General features: G+C 35.7%; 1 protein-coding gene across 1 annotated transcript in view; it reads left to right on the top strand.

Annotated features, from left to right (window-relative positions):
- Positions 1-2687: 2687 nt before the first annotated feature.
- Positions 2688-22024, top strand: part of LOC145671204 (alkaline phosphatase, tissue-nonspecific isozyme-like) — a 63956-nt gene continuing 44619 nt past the window's right edge. Inside the window, exons 1-3 of the mRNA XM_081740062.1 lie at positions 2688-2843; positions 7076-7296; positions 21643-21835. Coding sequence (XP_081596188.1) covers positions 2735-2843; positions 7076-7296; positions 21643-21835 — 523 coding nt within the window. The 5' untranslated portion in view covers positions 2688-2734. The remainder of the gene's footprint in view (positions 2844-7075; positions 7297-21642; positions 21836-22024) is intronic.

The following is a 22024-nucleotide window of genomic DNA, read 5'->3' on the forward strand; positions in this document are numbered from 1 at the left end:
TTGCCAGATACTGTCAATAAAGGAAGTAATCATGGAATTCTGCTTGAATACTTACTGGTGAAATTCGTTCTCGACCCTTACCGCAATTCATAGCTAAGTTCCGCTTCTGGAACTGCAACGCTAGAATCCAGGAATTCTCTTATTGTGACCACCACAGTAAAAGTACAAATTTGTCAACAACGCATTATGGCGTTCTGTGCAAATTTCTTCTCAAAATCTATTTCCTTAAATGTAAATTAATATTTAAATAAAATGTGAAATATAACACGAATAACAGTCAAACAATATATGTATCTATTTCGTAATAAAATCGTTACTTTAAAATACTTAAACATTTCATAAAACTGAGCAGTTCTCGTAAGATCTAACAGTAAGTGCCATCTTGTGTGCTCACTGTAAAACGAATCAAATATTTTATTTTATTTGTTACATTTTTCGATATCAGACAACACAACCAAATGAATCGGTGTCTTGTGTTGTAGCTGAAACATAACTCTATCTTATAGTGAAATATTTATAATACGTAACGTTTCATTGCGTAAGGGAACAAACTAAAATATGTACTACATCCGGGTGGTGATCCACCTTAACTTCTGATACTTTAACTTGAACTCTTAATCACTTCTTATATCACACTGTATTAACTATGCAGGGAAAGCACATACACAAATGCCAAAGACTTTGCCGCTTCTAAATCCTGATTCTCGTTTCTGAGTCTACTGTACCAATTGAATTAATTCTAAAAAGCATCTGTGCTGTATTATGACAACCAGTAATAACAAACTCATTCTTTATCTAACTCGGCGTTCCAGTCATTCGAAAAGCCTACAAATTATAATATCTCATTAAGAAATTCTCTCTCTTAGTCAGCCTTCGAATATCTGTAGACCTTCTGTCGTCGCTCACTTATGAAAACTGCCTTAATACCATCATCGACTTTCTTGTGGACTTAATTCTCATTCACATCTGCTGAAGAGTTACCGTGCTAAAGTGACTTCTGTGTCTGGAATGCTGTAAGGGCTAGCATCATCTTGTGTCCTGTGAGTCCAGTTCCGTCCCGGCCTTCGTCCGTGGGATTCCTCTTGGAGCGAGGGCTTCGACCTCCCTGAGGGGTATCAGCTACGCCACTGGATGATCAACCGCTCGGATCTTGGAACTGGAGGAAGTGTTTTCCCAATAATCTGATTTGAAATATGTTTTTTGGGGAGAAATTTGATGATTTGTGTCCGATTGCCACAAAGGAAAGTGAGATGAAATTGATATCCCCCCAGAATAAGCCTCAAATCTGCCCGCCTCTCAATATTGAAGGCAATTCTGCTCCCCTGATCCTTCACAGCATTATTTTTCAACTTCATAAATATTTGAACATCGCTTAAAAGAAAAGTTTATGGGACCGGTCTTACCTGCCCCCCCACCCCCCTTAATGTTAAAGACATATTTGCGCCGCTGGTAAATAGTTATGATATAATGTCTCGAAACACAGAATCGTTTGCAAAAACTGCTTACGTTATCTGTTACCGTTTCCGTTCTATAGCGGTAGATGTTTAAACCAGAAATGGCTAATTTCTCACACTTTCGATTTGAATAGTGAGCTAGCGGAAGAGATGGAACCTATACATGGGACGGTGAATCGATTGCAGAAAACAGCATGTCGATATCTCTTGCCGTTTTTGCTCTGATACCTGCCGACAGAGACGGACAGACGGACAAAGCCCTTCTATACGACTTCCGATACTTACGCATAGCATAGTTTGGAAGTCTAAAAGTAACATAAAACAGATACAAAGGCAAAATTAGCAGTGAAATTCACACGTTCTCTCCAACTTCCGACAACGAACCGAATACTAAATAAATCGCTTTGGTGCGCAGGGAAAACGGTACACAAAAACACTCATGGAAGGCGTGTTGGGGGTTGGGGATTCCAAAGCAGTGTTCCTATTCTGAGGCAAAATTTACTCGAATTGTTCGCTCGTATTGTAAGTTGCTCGAGTTGTGGTGTGTTCGGATTCCGGGTGCAATAGCAGAGTGACCAAGGTTTCTTCCAGATTTTTTTTTTTTTTCAGGGCCGGAGAAAGGAGTCAAAATGTGAGGCTGCTACACCGAAACACTATTTACTAAAGGAAATGCACTGTGCAAAAGCGATATGTAATTGAAATATATAATATTGCTCCGGATAACTTTACCTCCCCCTTTGCCCGGAAATATGCCGGAAAGGAACACTCATAACGTCAAGGGTGTCGCTCTTCAAATTCTCATTCTTCACATCGTATTTCTTCCCTCCAGAAATTTATTTTTAAAAGAAACACTAATTGCAAGTAGTCAGTATTTAATACTGGAGAGAGATAGCTATTTAATGAGACATCTCGCTCCCTATTGTTCATGCTTATGTTCTTCTTTGTAAATATCCGTAAAAAAAAAAAAAAAAAAAGTACCACGTAACCTGCTTAGTCCCTGTATAGCATAATACTCAGCTCGCCACACATGTTATACGAAAGTGTTCGAGATAACGAATGATTACTGTACATACAGTACATACCTGATCGAAGACTTTAATCTCTAGTACATATAACTTACTTGATAAGTCAATTGAAGACACAATGGAAATAAATTATTGATTAAAAAAAAAAAAAAAAAAAAGACCAATGACTGACTCAGAGGGTTAGAAGACAAAAACAAGGCAATTTAAACGGTTTGTGAGTGAGTGTAGTTCTGTTTTCAGTGTCTGCAGAGCAACATGGTGTTCACGTCGTTTGGAATTGCTACTATCCTCAGGACAATAATTGTGAGTTTGTTGTTATCCACGAGCGTGGCCTTGAATGAGGAAACGCCAACTGTCCATGAAGGTAATATTGCGTTATAAAATAGTTAAACATGTTACGTCACTTAAGCGAAATATCCTATGTTAACACTTTCAAGCATGATTAAGTCTTATCTTCATACTTTCGGTTCTTTTCATGTTTTGAATAAAAGCTACTAGGCACTATATTGAAAAGTCACTTAATAATAATGGTTTATGTGGTTTAAAATAGATCCACTGAATTCATCGTCCTCGAGTGACTATCAAAATTGTAACTAGAAATTTATCCAACCATGGAATTTCTTTTATCATTGGCATGAGGGGTAACTCTTTCCGCATAATTACAATTTTATGTTGTCTATAGTCGGACAATTTGAAGTATTATGAATTTAGCTTCTATCAAATTAAATGTTTAAAAAATCTTATTAAATTATTATTACTTTATCTTCAAACAGACATTTCTGTATTCATGAGACAAGGAAAATATGTCTTCGACAAGTCTTATGGTTAGAGGAGGGTTACCAAAGAGTACGCACGCCCTAAGAGCGCGCAGCGCCAATTACGCTGAAGTGGTAACACACAGAATTATTATTGCTACGCTCTTTGATGCGTCGTTGTGTGTGTTGATACAAAGAAAACAGGTTAACGTACAGCTCCAAACAGAAAATACAGATAAAAATAACTTTTTTCAATTCTTGATGTAATATTTTAGTACTCTTAGTTAAGAAATTTTTCTGTTATAATATCTAACTACAGTACCTTTGTTGCATGGTAGAAAACATGAATGTAGATAGAATTGTTTACCATGGCTTAGTTTCGGGGGTCTTGCATATGCAGCCACCTGGATGAATTTTACTCGAATTGACTGCTGTTTCCCAAAGAGTGCGCGTTAGTGAGTTATCAAAGAGCGCGCGCGTACTCCTTGAGGTAATTTCATTAAGAGTGTGTGTAGGTAGCGGCATTCATCATACAGACTATATGGTTATTCTCTGTAGTTAGTTTAAGAAAGCGGAGTGTAACAGAATATTTGAATGGATTGTAGAATTATTTGCAATTGTTTGTCTTCGATTCAACCACCAACTTCTATAAGAAGTATTTTCAATTTACAGAATGTATTAAATTAGAATGATAATGATGATGATTTTCTGTTCTGTCCGAAGATCCCCAGGCATGGTGAATCCATGGTAGTTTGCTATTGCCTTTTATGGTATAGCAATACCATAGAGAAAGGGAAACGTCATACATTTACAGAAGCCGCAACTTCAAACACGTCTTTTCATCCGAGATACATCATTCTTCTTCCAAAATAAAAGAAATACGACAAACTGCACGTACCAAACTTCGATCTAAAATTTTTACTAGTGCTCCATTTCACAAGGTCCTTCAGAGCAAACGAACTAAAGGAAATGTTAAGTCAAAGAGAAAACTTTTTCATCATCTCAATGAACCATCCACTTCAACAGAGAAAACCAGCTGAGATGAACCAAATTTCAAGCCCAATGTGTCTCGAATTGTATGAAGAACTAATTGACGAGGACTGGATTCAGTGTATTAATTGTGAACGATGGTGACATGATCAGTATTCGTCTTACGAAGGGGATTTGGGTTTCAAGTATGATAGGTGTTGAGTGCGCGCTTTTAGGGACCACGAAACGCACTCTTTGGGACAGTGGTTCTTAAGAGCACGCATTTGGGTTTTTTCACTTGTTAACGTATATCTCCATATCTACATTTAGTAGTAAAGTTTTGCATTTCTTACAATGTAGCTTAACCTTCAATTTAAATTATATTTAATTTATATAATTTTTGCTTCATTATTTTTGGAGCTTTTTCAAGGTGAATATTAAGTGCGTGCTCTTTGGTAACCTTCCTCTATACTGTAATATTGTGTCAATCAATAGTAGTTCACAGCAGATATAGATAAAGGAAGTTTCTTTTACGAAGGGATTTTCATGCAAGCGTACGTTGCGTTCTTTGCTTGCGTTGTGGCTGAATAGCCAATTGAGAAAGTTGTTTAAGGACGGTTCTACGTGTAACATAACTTTCTGTTGGTTGCATATAGAAATCGCAAGCAACGAATACAACCGATGTTTGCATGAAAATCCTCTCCACATTCGAGAAGGGACAGACCCAAGGGCGCCGATTTTTCTGTAATTTTTTTTTTGGGGGGGGCACTCAGACGCAGAAGGTATATATATGAGGATGTTAAGACAAATTGCATTCAAATAATGCCAAATATTGTATATTCATAAATACACTAGGGGGGCAACATGAGCTTGGGGGGGTGTTCCCCCAGGATCGGCGCCCTTGGACAGGCCAACATAATCTACAAAAGTATAAGGTAAGACTACACTTCCATGACATCGGCATTAAGAGAAGGTGATGTTGTCATTACCATGTTTCGGTCACCTTAACCTCCTTCAGATATGAATTTCACAGAGGTTGTAATTGTGTGACAACTCTTAAGTATGATATCGTATGTGTACTAGAATCAAGAGGAGAGTATATCACTTGCATCGAGAGTTGAACCGGATTGCCCGGTTGCTAGGTAGATGCCTCACCGACTACATCATCTCAACAATTCTTTTACCAAGGATATACATGTACGGGTGTGCTTAAAAGAACATGCATATTTGAGTTTCGCGGAAGTAATCATTTTAACGGATGATCTAACTTATTTACATTTATAGAACCCTAGGTGACAGGTCTATAGGAGAAAGTTGGCTGTTAAGTGCTATTATTGCTGATAATGAAATTTGTGTTGTGAGTAGCGTGATGCATGTTATGCAAAATTACGGTAGTCTTTGCAAATATAGACTGTAATTGTATGACAAGTATGATATTTAAAAAAATAGATGGATGTAAGTATGGTAGACAATCACAGGTTTCTAAATATGCCTCTTCCTACTTTGTCTAACTGTGCCGATGTGACGATAGATATGGATTAGAGGTTCAAGAATATACAGTCCGAATTTATAGTGCCGTAAAACATCTCCCTTCCCATTAAAGAAATGCAATATACTGTATGAGAGAAAGAACATAGCGTGGCAGATGGATAAAATCAGAATATAAAGAAATCGTGGTGATTCCCACCCTTCAAAATACTCAATTGGCGGATTACTTTTGTTTGTTGGAGTTTATTTTTAACTTTTACGGAACCAATGCTATATGAAACGTAGAACTACAGTTTAAGGTGGAATCTAAAGCTCCGTAAGCCAATCCGTACAAATTTTAATCTCTTCCACCGGGAATCGAATCACGAACCAGGTTATCAAAATATATGTTGGTTAAATTTATGTAAATAATTATATTATATTTGATCTAGAGCTTCTGCTTAATGGATCCAAAATTATCTAAGATTCTAATTTGCAGGTTCAATCAAATTAAAATATTAAATTTAAATTTGAGTTCGAGTTCGAAAAATGTTCGTTATGGCAATGTATGTTTTATTTAAGTAATTACTATTTTCAGCAACAGATAGAATATTCACTGTATACCATATATCGATGTACCATGAAAATTGTTTTCTCCGCTTATTTTACACGCTGTTCAAGATAGCGACGTCTTCCTTCCTAAACTTCGTGCCACAGTAACTGCGGCTTCTGCAGTAGTACCAATTCTCTGTCACCAGAGGAACATCTCTATAATACCGGAGTGACCATCTTGCCCCGGAGGGTCATTATGCCCCCATTCCTCCTATTTTGAAAACAAGGTGTAAAATATTGATAATAAGACTTTCGAGAGCTCTCAAGATTAGTATTTAGAACAAGACAAACATGAATAGCAACTGTTGACAATTACAAAACGAAGCACTTATACGAACTCATTAATCAAATCAGTGCACTTTGCGAAGCTAGGTATTCTTGTATTTTCCCCTCAGCTCCTAGCTTTATTCTTTCAGCTTTCATTTCCATAACCACAATAAGTCCCCAAACTCCTATCGTTAACGACCTCACTTTCCCTTACAGTTTCACCTACTCTTGCAATTGCGCAGGAAAACTATGTCTCCTTTACAGTTCAATAAATTGATTCTTTCTAAATGAGAAAATAGAAATGCATGAAGCCCGACGATAGTGACGATAGAGGAACACCCCAGCATTGAGATGATTCGCCTTCCACCTACCCTGGCCATACAGTCTGCCTATACGCGCGATTTGCCCTCATCTCATGTGCTTCACTTCATTTACGTCCGTAAGCAGGGTAGATCACATTCGCATACGTGTTCATCTTTGTACTTAAGTGTCGATTATTTATTTTTTGATATACTATGTTTTTCAGATGCTAAACATTGGTATACTTTGGGATTAGAAGAACTTAGTACAGCCCTCAAGACTACTCTAAACACCAACATAGCGAAGAATGTTATTCTTTTTGTTGGCGACGGAATGGGCCCTAACACCATTACGGCAACCAGAATCTACAAAGGGCAGAAGAACCACAAAAGTGGTGAAAATGGAAAACTGTCATTCGAGAATTTTCCACACATCGGTCTTCTTAAGGTAAGATAAACTATATAACTTATTTATTTACTTTAAGTCACAATTGACCATATTTATTCATATTGTATTGTATTATCTGTCACAAAAGAAAGTGCAGTTTTTTGTAAGATAGTGCATGTAGCCCCTTGAACCAATGGGAGATATGAGAAAATCAGTTCGCTTAATAGTGTAATTTGAACTTAATAAAACTTTTCAAGCTATGGATCCTGGTAAAATAACAAAATACTATATATACGTTTGCAAATACAGTTTACACAATGCATGACACAAATAGTGTAACAAACAGAGAAAAAGGAAAAAAAAAACTTTATATGGCAAGTTCCACACAACAGAAACATAAAAATCACTTTCATGATTAAAGTTCATAGCAGGAATGCAGTACGTGAGTATGTGGCGTAGTGGGTAACGTTCTTATCTACTAATCAACTGATCCATGTTTGAATCTCCACCATGTACACTTTTTTCCTCCGAATAAACGGTTATTTAATGTAGTATTAGAGTTTTAGATACGGTTTCATTCTATTAGATTAAAAAAAAAATATTCGAAAGTAATAATATAATGCTACAAATATGATTCTAGATCAAAAGTAAGGATGTTCTAGATTCTTTTCACTAATAAACCAGTTGAGAATACTCCAAGAGCATTGCTAGCACGAACTTAAAAAGAATTAATTTTTCCTATTAACTTCTAAGGATTTTATACCAATTGTTCTATGTACTTTATTATTATACTCATTTAAAAGTTTTTGTAATATATCTATCCATTTATAATTTCCTTAAGTACTAAATTTTTTCCACGTATTTTCTTTAAGAGTTACGTTAAAACGTTTTACGATATGCTATTTTACGAAGATACATGCTCAAAGCGGAGGGCTCAAAATTTAAAAAATTGCAAAATATCATCTCTGTATGACTTACGGTTCCGATATATGGCTCCCTACATCTCCCGAAATCTGAACATTTTTGGGCCAATATCTAGGGAACCGTAGCCATTTGGCCAGTGCCCATCAGTTACTGTTTTGTTCCAAAATTTTCACCATCCTCTGCTACTTAAAAGACTTTCAGAAAAAAATATTTTTTTGGGGGGGGAAAGGAGGCACAGTTAGTATTCGAAGGGGCACTGCTGGTATTATTCTATTTATTGTTATATTATAGACGTATTATTTGATTTCATCCGGGAGGGTACTCTCAGATAGTGTTGTTAAATGAGTAGGAATTATGACATAAGTAGGTATACGCAGGTTGTTCATCCCGGCTTCACTGTACTGCTCTTGAAATGGTGTAACATTGTATATTCTTTTTTTAAACAATAAAATTTAAAAATATATTATACGAGGTATAATATACTAAATAATATTAAATTCTCAGGAGCTCAAAATCTTCAGGCATTATTTATTATATTCAACTTATGCGAACCGAGTATGCTAACAGTAACTTGGAAGGAAAAGGGAAAGAACTGCCAAATAAATGGAATGAGTTTCATCAGGTTTAATTTTAGCTCGATATGCATTGTGAGAGCTCCGGTGGGTTGGAAGCCCAATGTAGTGTGTGTGGCTTGGATGATACATGTAACTAACATGTAAGCTCATGTTTGATATACTATTGAGGCTGAAAAGGGATATTGTACCTCACAGAATAGCTAGGATTCGTAGATGAACAGTTACGATCTCGTTTCGGAATCGTTGCACTGGTTGCATTGGTGCTTAGCGTCCTCTTCAGTAGCGAGGCTATATGAGGCGTGGACCTAGGGCTTAACGTGGGATCCGAATCATATGACCTCCACCGAGAATCGAACCTGGACTTCGGAATCGTATGTTCCACCTTTGAATAACAGTCCCTGCAAGGTTAAGATTTTCCAGTGTCACGTTTCTCAATACAACCATGCGAGTGATGCTTTAATACCTGTACCTCTTGTTCTGACCTCACATTTTGCTTTCAAAATAAATAAATAAATAAATAAATAAATAAATAAATAAAGCTAATACGTAGTAGGCTATACATAGTAATATTCGTAAGTCCTAAAATGTGATGCTGGTGTGCTTATTATCTACTTATAATACAAAATAATCTCTCTGTGACTAATGCTAATTCCTAATAAGTAACAATTGCCGATCTCCTACGTTCACTGCTTACTTTTATTTGAAAATGGACAGTGATTATGCTGAACATGAACGTCCTTTGTTTTTTAGTGTTAAGACAAGAGCTTTATTAAATGTAAATAAGTTTGTAATTATTTATATAAAATCCACAAGTATTTATTCCATGTCAATCGTAATGTAGTTTAACAAGTAAACAACATGAACACAGTATATAAACAACAAAGTTGTTACCGTTTACCTTTAGAACAATGCAATGCTTTATATGCTTTACCATCAATCCGAGCATTATATTTATATAATCGCAAGTTACCTCAACCTTAAACTGGAGATGAAAAGGATGGACACAGGTGTTCTGGGATTGAGTGATATAAGATGGCCAGAGAATGTTGATTTCTGGAGTGGCGACTACCGAGTGATCCACACAGCCTCCACTGAAGGATGTCAGACACAGAGGGAGTTGGGAGTGGTTCTAAGCAAGAAGCTAGGGCAGTGGGTCAGCGGATATGCGTAAGTTTGTGGAAAAATAATACTACTTAAACTCGATATGAAGCCTAACCAAACTGACGACAACATCCCATAATATCGAATAGATTATAAAGACCTTTGACGAAATAAGCGGAGGAATTAAATGCGAAGATAATTTGATCATAATGAGGGATAGGAATGCTGTACATCCCTATGGATTAGAGGGATAAGAGGTTCTATAGACTGGTAGATTTCATGGTTCCAACATTATCCACGTAGGAAATATACTTGGAAATTTTCAGGCGATAACAGAAGTTGTCAAATCGATTATATTCTAGACAAGAATATATATATATATATATATATATATATATATATATATATATATATATATATATATATATATATATATATATATATATATATATATATAAATCAGGTCAAGAATTGCAGGAGTTTCGTAGGTCCAGACATAGACAGTGACCACAAGATGGTGTTAGGTAAGTTCAAATAAAAAAAAAAAAAAAAACTGAAAAGTAACGATGAAGCATACTGAGGAAACAAACACAGATATGATAAAATGTACTTCAGGAGGCACTGAAGAGCAAAGGAACAGGCAGAAAAGTAATATGTTAAAGGCAGTGAGTAAAGTAACTGGAAGACAGAAATCCAAAGAAAGAAAGAAAGGATGAATAACTGATGAAATTTAAGGAAATCTAAGGAAGAGGAACAACGCTTACTTAAACAAAATAATCCTGAAGAGGGAAAAAAGGAAATATTGCGCACTTAGGAATGAGATCAACAAAGAGTCATTAAAGCTAAAGAACAGTGTATGGAAGAGAAGTGTAGGGAAGTTGATAAGTTAATCAGAGAAAGTAAACTGAAAACAATGTATATAAATCTATCAAAAACTTTTTCGGTTCGAGAAGAATAAAGAGCAACGAAACAGAAAAAAGATGGATCATTGATGCATAAAAATAAGAACGTTGCAGAAAGGTAAAAGTAATACCTCGAAAAACTATACTGAGCAGGACAAAATATCAAACTGTTGCTGGAAGAAGAAGATGAAGTTGACCTGAAGAAAAAGGCGATAGTGTTACAAAAGGTGAGTTTGACTTGGCCTCGAAACGACTTACAGAAATTAGAAAGCTCTGCGAATCGATTATGGTCCAGGATACAGCTAAACTAATAAAAGCTACAGGTACGGAAATATACGATGAATTGCTCCACCTTGTATGCAAGATCTATTATACTGGGCAGCTCCCTTCAGTTTTTTAAAAAATGTATTATAGTCCCTCTTCAAGAAATCATCAGCAGTCAAGTGTGAACATCACAGATATCGAAGCTTGGTAGCTCACGCATCAAAAATTACTACCATTATACTGCGGAGAATCTAGAAAATAATAGAAGCAATAATTTCAGAGGATCAATTTGGGTTCAGGAAAGGTCAAGACAGAATGGAAGCAATGTTAAGGTTGAGACTTATCCTCGAGAAACGGGTAAAGAAAGGACAGGGCATCTTTGTAGATCTGGAAAAGGCTTTTGACTGAGTCAATTGGAACACCCTTTTCCAAATGCTGAAGTGAGACAGGAGTAAAATGCAAGGACAGTAAAACAATCCAAAAATTGTACAAAGAAGAGATGGCAGTTATAAGGCGTGTCGACCATTAGGAGGAAGCTAGTAATAGACAAGCAGCAAGACAAGGCTGTGCACACTAGTAGTAGGGACCCCCGTATGCGCGAATGACTCATCCTCACTCTCTTTTACGACCAGGGTGAAAGGTCAATGACCTGGCCCGGGGTCAATGACCTAGGGGTACCTAGGACCACCCCCTCTAAATTTTGGCAGGGGTACCTTGGCCCACCCCCTAAATTTTGGCAGGGGTACATAGGACCACCCCCCTTAAATTTTGGAAATTGCCAAATCTAAAAATTTGGTATGGTAGCCTAGGACCATAGTATGTACCTCTATCAGTATTGGGGGTCTATGTCGTTCCCTTTTATGGGTAAAAAATTGCCAAAAATTCAAATTTCGGGGGTTTTTGACCTAATTTATCCCCTTGGATGAGGTATTATTATCCTATATAGTTATATGGGCGTATACAGGGGTCCATTACCTTTCATAACATATGGGTATATTAATGCACCCCTTGAAAAATTTGGGAGGGGTACGTTGGCCCACCCCTTAAATTTTGGAAATTGCCCAATTTAAACATTGGGTATTATAGGGTCCACCTCATTCCCTTCTAGGGGTATAAAATTGCCAAAATATAAACGTAAGCAATACGTTGTACCACGTGTTTGGTCTTTTGGCCCAATTTGTCCTCTTGGATGAGGTCCTATTACCTTATATGGTTATATGGTCATGTATAGGGGTCCATTACCTATCATAAGACATGGGTATATTAATGCACCCCTTGAAAAATTTGGGAGGGGTACTTTGGCCCACCCCTTAAATTTTGGAAATTGACCAATTTCAACATTGGGTATTATAGTATAGGACCCTAATATGCATTATGATAAATTTGGGTGGTCCACCTCATTCCCTTCTAGGGGTACAAAATTGCCAAAATATAAACGTAAGCAATACTTTACGTGTTTGGTTTTCGGCCTAATTTATGTGCTTGGATGAGGTCCTATTACCTTATATAGTTATATGATCATGTATAGGGGTTTATTACCTATCATAAGACATAGGTACATTTGTGCACCCCCGGGAGGGGTACAATGGTCCACCCCTTAAATTTTGGAAATTGACCAATTTAAACATTTGGTATTATAGTACAAGACCCTAATATGTATTATGATAAATTTGGGTGGTCCACCTCGTTCCCTTCTAGGGGTACAAAATTGCCAAAAATATAAACGTAAGCAATACGTTATATCACGTGTTTGGTTTTCGGCCTAATTTATGTGCTTGGATGAGGTCCTATTACCTTATATAGTTATATGATCATGTATAGGGGTTTATTACCTATCATAAGACATAGGTACATTTGTGCACCCCGGGAGGGGTACAATGGTCCACCCCTTAAATTTTGGAAATTGACCAATTTAAACATTTGGTATTATAGTACAAGACCCTAATATGTATTATGATAAATTTGGGTGGTCCACCTCGTTCCCTTCTAGGGGTACAAAATTGCCAAAAATATAAACGTAAGCAATACGTTATACCACGTGTTTGGTTTTTGGTCGATTTTATTCCCTTTGATGAGGTGTTATTACCTTATATGTTTACATGAGCGTATACAGGAGTCTATTACCTTTCATAAGACATGGGTATATTGATGCACCCCTTTAAATTTTGGGAGGGGTACCTTGGCCCAACCCTTTAATTTTGGAAATTGCTTAATTTCAACATGTGGTGTCATAGTACTAGATACTAATATGTATCATGATAAATTTGGGTGGTCCACCTCGTTCCCTTTTAGGGGTACCAAATTGCCAAAATATAAACGTAAGCAATACGTTATACCACGTGTTTGATTTTTGACCTAATTTATCTCCTTGATGAGGGCCTATTACATCATATAGTTATATGGTCATATAGGGGTCCATTCCCTATCATAAGACATAGGTACATTGATGCACCCCGGGAGGGGTACAATGGCCCACCCCTTTAATTTGGAAATTGCTCAATTAAACATTTGGTATTACAGTATAAGACCCTAATATGGATCACTATAAATTTGGGTGGTCCACCTCGTTCCCTTTTAGGGGTACAAAATTGACAAAATATAAACGTAAGCATTACGTTGTACCACGTGTTTGGTTTTTGACCTAATTTATTCCTTTGGATGAGGTCCTATTACCTTATATGGTTATATGGTCATGTATATGGGTCCTCGCTATCATAGTACATGACCTCAATATGTATCATGATAAATTTGGGTGGTCCATCTTGTTCCCTTTCATGGGTAAAAATTGCTAAAATATAAACATAAGCAATATGTTGTACCATGTGTTTGGTTTTTGGCCCAATTTCTTCCCTTTGATGAGGTTTTATTACCTTATATGGTTATATGGTCATGTATATAGGTTCATTTCCTATCATAAGATATGGGTACATTGATGCATCCTTTAAAAATTTGGGAGGGGTATCTTGGCTCATCCACTCGGTTTTAGAAATTGTTTAATATAAGCATTTGGTATCATAGTACAGGTCTCCAATATGTACCACTATAAATTTGGATGGTCCACATCGTTCCCTTTTCATAGGTAAAGAACTACCAAAAATCGAATTTCGGAGGTTATTGACCCCTATTTAGCATGTTATATGGTTTATTACCTTTATATGTTTATGTTCCCTTTTAAATTTGGGAATTATCAAATAACAAAATTCGGTAAACGTTTTCTAAGACCCCATTGGTGTCCCTCTTATGGCCAAATATTCAAAATGTAAATGTTATTGACCGGCTTTATTATTGAATAAGTACAGGATTTATTACTTTTTTTCATAAGACACAGGTGTATTTGTGTACCAATCTTAAATTTTGGAAGGGGTACATTTCTTATTGTCGTATCAATAATTGGTAATTGTTCATTGGGTAAATCATTACGATCACGTGATCGGTTATTGACCTATGATGGGATTAGGAGTCCAGGACATTGGTACATTGAAACTTTGTAGGATAATTTGAGAATGCGTCATTGGTTTTGATTATTCCCGCCAAATATAAACGTAAGCAAGACGTTGTACCACGTGATTGTCCTTGATGAGGTAGTGTACAGGGATTCATTTCCTTTGTTGTGGTACTTCTTAAGTTTGAGTACACACACACTTCTAGAAAACAGTTGGTTCTAGTCAGGTAAACAATTGACGGACATTATTGACCTTATTGAACATATAATGATATGATTAACTCTAAGACTTAGGTATATCAAGAGAAGTATTCTTTAAATTTGGGAATGGTGATAAACAGAATTTTAACATGAGGTGCGAAATTTGAAACAATACATTGAACTTTAGTCACAGCTCATAGTCTAAGATCATTGGTGGTGATTGATTTGAAATCTGATAGCTAACCTTATTGAATCTTATGACTCATAGACGAAAGGCAATACATGCTACAACAGTTTAAAATTTAATCATAAGGTGATGTAATCTGACACTAGCAAAGTTATTGTGTATGCAATTTGATTGGATGATCACTATCTTTCCTGCAATCTGATTGGTTGATCACTATCTTTCGTGCAATCTGATTGGTTGATGATTTTCAAATCTTTGCTGTATTCAGTTTTAAGTTTAACATTTAAAAATCTTGGTTTCGTTCATCATTTTGCACTCACTGATAAATATGATCAAAACCGTTTATTTGTTAATCGAATAGTTAAAAACCGGTTAAAGTTTGACGGTTAACCGTGAAACGTAAAATTTTTTGCTTGAAACTTTTTGTTTAAAAATTCTTGCTTTCAAATTTTTGTTTGATTTTTTTTGTTTCAAAATTTGGTTTGACATTTTTCGTTTCCAAATTTTTTGTTTCAAAATTTTTTGTTTAAAAATTTTTCGTTTGAAATTTTTTGTTTGAAAATTTTTGTTCGAAAATTTTGTTTAAAATTTTTTGTTTGAAATTTTTCGTTTCCAAATTTTTTGTTTGAAATTTTTTGTTTCAAAATTTTGTTTGAAATTTTTTTCGCTTCAAAATTTTGTTTGAATTTTTTTCGTTTGAATTTTTTTCGTTTCAAAATTTTGTTTCAAAGATTTTTTGTTCTAAATTTTTGTTTCAAAGTTTGGTTTGACATTTTTAAAAGTTTGTGCACTCATTAGTAAAGAACCGGAACTGTTTAGAGCAAAAACCTCTGGCAACATGTGGTGCAATAGTACATGTCAGAACATGATAATGCAACGTCATCAGTTTTGCATCATATATAAGTATCGTTCGAGTTAGTATTCATGATAACATCATCATGGCTACTTGTCTGCAGTTTCTAAACACACGTGATGTGATGAAATCATTTACCAAGATTACTGATTTACAACAGAATGTACCTTATAGAATCTTAGCTAGCCAAATGATCCCTACAAAGTTTGGATTAAGAATCGTAGTGAAGCTTGAAAATGATAAGAATATAATTTTACCAGCAAGATATTTACCCATGGAAGCATCAAAACAAGAAGAACTACTGCGTTTCTTAAATACTGGATCTGTATCTTTATGTTACAAAGGATTCTTGGGTCGAAGTCATCAACTTGAATTTAGTACACAGCAATTGTGATGAAATCATGAATCAGCACATTTCTTTCCAATGACGTCAGCCGTAGTTGTATGAATTTGGTTGGTCGGCATGACGTCAGCAACTGTGATGAAATCATGAATTCAAACGTCAGCACATTCCTTTCCAATGACGTCAGCAATAACTATAAACCAGCAAATACAGTGTCATCCCACGAAATCATTTGAGCAAGTGCTTTTCAGGAGGAAAGATGTGTACTTCTAACGATAAAGAGTTCATCTTCGCAAGCTATTATCCAATAAATATATTTCAAACAAAACATGTGATGATTGGTATCAGTGCTAGAACATTTGAACCAGTGATTCGATTGGGCAAAGCAGAACAATTTGGTGTACAACTGACCTGTGAAGAATGGCACGAATCGACCAAATGAACGATTATTTTCATGATGAGCTAAATGTGACCATAGTCAAATCATTAGGCTCAAATCATGAAGTGGTGCTGCGTACAGTCCTCGAAGAGAAGATGGTGCTGTTACGTAAGAAGAGTACATTCCATGTCCCTCGCAATATGGTGTATCTAACGGAAACTGAATGGAACAAATTTATCAGCGTATTTCAGTGTGTGAAACATGCAGTGGAAATGTGTAACAAAACAAGTATATTCCTGAAAAAGTACTATTTTGAAAAATGTGTTATGCATATTGTACAACATGTATCTAGATATTGTGATGGTTGTCAACAGCGTTCGTGGGTGCATACCTGTATTGATAAACAGTTTATTTGTGATCAAATGGACATTGAGTTTCCACCAATTGATATTGCATTAGACCTTAAAAGACTTCAATTGGAATTAAAATTATATGCTAAAGACAAACTAGTGCAAGAAGTTCAAAATACATTGTATCGACAATATCCAGAACCACTATCTGGTATGGATGTATGTGGAGTGTAATAAAATGATCCATTTCAATGAATTTTTTTTCATTTCAAGTACAACCCCAGGTTCTGACGTGTACTATTGCACCATAATGTTGTCAAAGGTTTTTGTTCTAAACAGTTCCGGTTCTTTACTAATAGGTGCACAAACTTTTAAAAATGTCAACTCAAACTTTGAAACAAAAATTTAGAACAAAAATCTTTGAAACGAAAAAAATTCAAACAAAAAATTTCAAACGAAAAAAATTCAAACAAAATTTTGAAGCGAAAAAATTTCAAACAAATTTTTGAAACAAAAAATTTCAAACAAAAAATTTTAAACAAAATTTTCGAACAAAAATTTTCAAACAAAAAATTTCAAACGAAAAATTTTTAAACAAAAAATTTTGAAACAAAAAATTTGGAAACGAAAAATGTCAAACCAAATTTTGAAACAAAAAAAATCAAACAAAAATTTGAAAGCAAGAATTTTTAAACAAAAAGTTTCAAGCAAAAAATTTTACGTTTCACGGTTAACCGTCAAACTTTAACCGGTTTTTAACTATTCGATTAACAAATAAACGGTTTTGATCATATTTATCAGTGAGTGCAAAATGATGAACGAAACCAAGATTTTTAAATGTTAAACTTAAAACTGAATACAGCAAAGATTTGAAAATCATCAACCAATCAGATTGCACGAAAGATAGTGATCAACCAATCAGATTGCAGGAAAGATAGTGATCATCCAATCAAATTGCATACACAATAACTTTGCTAGTGTCAGATTACATCACCTTATGATTAAATTTTAAACTGTTGTAGCATGTATTGCCTTTCGTCTATGAGTCATAAGATTCAATAAGGTTAGCTATCAGATTTCAAATCAATCACCACCAATGATCTTAGACTATGAGCTGTGACTAAAGTTCAATGTATTGTTTCAAATTTCGCACCTCATGTTAAAATTCTGTTTATCACCATTCCCAAATTTAAAGAATACTTCTCTTGATATACCTAAGTCTTAGAGTTAATCATATCATTATATGTTCAATAAGGTCAATAATGTCCGTCAATTGTTTACCTGACTAGAACCAACTGTTTTCTAGAAGTGTGTGTGTACTCAAACTTAAGAAGTACCACAACAAAGGAAATGAATCCCTGTACACTACCTCATCAAGGACAATCACGTGGTACAACGTCTTGCTTACGTTTATATTTGGCGGGAATAATCAAAACCAATGACGCATTCTCAAATTATCCTACAAAGTTTCAATGTACCAATGTCCTGGACTCCTAATCCCATCATAGGTCAATAACCGATCACGTGATCGTAATGATTTACCCAATGAACAATTACCAATTATTGATACGACAATAAGAAATGTACCCCTTCCAAAATTTAAGATTGGTACACAAATACACCTGTGTCTTATGAAAAAAAGTAATAAATCCTGTACTTATTCAATAATAAAGCCGGTCAATAACATTTACATTTTGAATATTTGGCCATAAGAGGAACATCAACATCTACAATGGGGTCTTAGAAAACGTTTACCGAATTTTGTTATTTGATAATTCCCAAATTTAAAAGGGAACATAAACATATAAAGGTAATAAACCATATAACATGCTAAATAGGGGTCAATAACCTCCGAAATTCGATTTTTGGTAGTTCTTTACCTATGAAAAGGGAACGATGTGGACCATCCAAATTTATAGTGGTACATATTGGAGACCTGTACTATGATACCAAATGCTTATATTAAACAATTTCTAAAACCGAGTGGATGAGCCAAGATACCCCTCCCAAATTTTTAAAGGATGCATCAATGTACCCATATCTTATGATAGGAAATGAACCTATATACATGACCATATAACCATATAAGGTAATAAAACCTCATCAAAGGGAAGAAATTGGGCCAAAAACCAAACACATGGTACAACATATTGCTTATGTTTATATTTTAGCAATTTTTACCCATGAAAGGGAACAAGATGGACCACCCAAATTTATCATGATACATATTGAGGTCATGTACTATGATAGCGAGGACCCATATACATGACCATATAACCATATAAGGTAATAGGACCTCATCCAAAGGAATAAATTAGGTCAAAAACCAAACACGTGGTACAACGTAATGCTTACGTTTATATTTTGTCAATTTTGTACCCCTAAAAGGGAACGAGGTGGACCACCCAAATTTATAGTGATCCATATTAGGGTCTTATACTGTAATACCAAATGTTTAATTGAGCAATTTCCAAATTAAAGGGGTGGGCCATTGTACCCCTCCCGGGGTGCATCAATGTACCTATGTCTTATGATAGGGAATGGACCCCTATATGACCATATAACTATATGATGTAATAGGCCCTCATCAAGGAGATAAATTAGGTCAAAAATCAAACACGTGGTATAACGTATTGCTTACGTTTATATTTTGGCAATTTGGTACCCCTAAAAGGGAACGAGGTGGACCACCCAAATTTATCATGATACATATTAGTATCTAGTACTATGACACCACATGTTGAAATTAAGCAATTTCCAAAATTAAAGGGTTGGGCCAAGGTACCCCTCCCAAAATTTAAAGGGGTGCATCAATATACCCATGTCTTATGAAAGGTAATAGACTCCTGTATACGCTCATGTAAACATATAAGGTAATAACACCTCATCAAAGGGAATAAAATCGACCAAAAACCAAACACGTGGTATAACGTATTGCTTACGTTTATATTTTTGGCAATTTTGTACCCCTAGAAGGGAACGAGGTGGACCACCCAAATTTATCATAATACATATTAGGGTCTTGTACTATAATACCAAATGTTTAAATTGGTCAATTTCCAAAATTTAAGGGGTGGACCATTGTACCCCTCCCGGGGTGCACAAATGTACCTATGTCTTATGATAGGTAATAAACCCCTATACATGATCATATAACTATATAAGGTAATAGGACCTCATCCAAGCACATAAATTAGGCCGAAAACCAAACACGTGATATAACGTATTGCTTACGTTTATATTTTTGGCAATTTTGTACCCCTAGAAGGGAACGAGGTGGACCACCCAAATTTATCATAATACATATTAGGGTCTTGTACTATAATACCAAATGTTTAAATTGGTCAATTTCCAAAATTTAAGGGGTGGACCATTGTACCCCTCCCGGGGGTGCACAAATGTACCTATGTCTTATGATAGGTAATAAACCCCTATACATGATCATATAACTATATAAGGTAATAGGACCTCATCCAAGCACATAAATTAGGCCGAAAACCAAACACGTGATATAAAGTATTGCTTACGTTTATATTTTGGCAATTTTGTACCCCTAGAAGGGAATGAGGTGGACCACCCAAATTTATCATAATGCATATTAGGGTCCTATACTATAATACCCAATGTTGAAATTGGTCAATTTCCAAAATTTAAGGGGTGGGCCAAAGTACCCCTCCCAAATTTTTCAAGGGGTGCATTAATATACCCATGTCTTATGATAGGTAATGGACCCCTATACATGACCATATAACCATATAAGGTAATAGGACCTCATCCAAGAGGACAAATTGGGCCAAAAGACCAAACACGTGGTACAACGTATTGCTTACGTTTATATTTTGGCAATTTTATACCCCTAGAAGGGAATGAGGTGGACCACCCAAATTTATCATGATACATATTAGGGTCCTGTACTATAATACCCAATGTTTAAATTGGGCAATTTCCAAAATTTAAGGGGTGGGCCAACGTACCCCTCCCAAATTTTTCAAGGGGTGCATTAATATACCCATATGTTATGAAAGGTAATGGACCCCTGTATACGCCCATATAACTATATAGGATAATAATACCTCATCCAAGGGGATAAATTAGGTCAAAAACCCCCGAAATTTGAATTTTTGGCAATTTTTTACCCATAAAAGGGAACGACATAGACCCCCAATACTGATAGAGGTACATACTATGGTCCTAGGCTACCATACCAAATTTTTAGATTTGGCAATTTCCAAAATTTAAGGGGGGTGGTCCTATGTACCCCTGCCAAAATTTAGGGGGTGGGCCAAGGTACCCCTGCCAAAATTTAGAGGGGGTGGTCCTAGGTACCCCTAGGTCATTGACCCCGGGCCAGGTCATTGACCTTTCACCCTGGTCGTAAAAGAGAGTGAGGATGAGTCATTCGCGCATACGGGGGTCCCTACTACTACACTCTACTGGATTTTTCAACGGATACATACAAAGGCCACTGGACGTGATGAGAGATAGACTTGGGGGAAATAAATGGACAGTAGATAGACATGCTTTGTTTGGCTAATGATATAGCTGTACTGGTAGAGAGCATAGATCAACTTTAAGCGACACATAATCAGTTGGAGGCCAGTCTCAGCTCTGGTCATAACATAAAACTGAATAGAGAGAAAATAACAATAAATCTTACGGCTTAGGTTGAGAAATGATTAGGTCGCACTGAGTAATTAATCACTAAAAACATATTTGTTACTAGGCCTATTAGCTATTTTCATTTGGTGTGTTTTGTGAATATTTTGATTGTATAATCTTAGGTTATAAAATCGGAATTCCTTTATTTTCTACTATCTCATTTCGTAGTATCAATGTAAAGAACATTTTCTTATCAGCAAACGATAACAATCCTTTATCTTTATAGACATACAGTGTTGATAAGCAAGTTCCTGATTCAGCGTGTTCGGCTACTGCTTTGTTCTGTGGAGTGAAAACAAACTATGAAACATCAGGTGTTGATGCGAAAACCAAGCTTGATGATTGCAAAACTTCACTTAATGAGTCCACCAGAGTACCCTCTATTATCAAATGGGCACAGGACGCAGGAAAACACACAGGTTAGTCTTGATAAAGTACTTTAACCTTTTAAAATGCAAACTTTCATGGAAATGACTCGAAGCTACTTTTACATGAAGAAAAATAACCTATTTCAAGTTTCTCGTTTTAAAAATTTACTTCAGGAATGTTTTCCCATTTCAGCAAAAATCGCCAGGTTGAGATGGTAGGCCTATTTCCAAGTCCTTAGA

The sequence above is a fragment of the Thermobia domestica genome, chromosome 15, assembly GCF_964235325.1.
Source record: "Thermobia domestica chromosome 15, izTheDome1.hap1.1, whole genome shotgun sequence".
Taxonomy (NCBI): Eukaryota; Metazoa; Arthropoda; class Insecta; order Zygentoma; family Lepismatidae; genus Thermobia; species Thermobia domestica.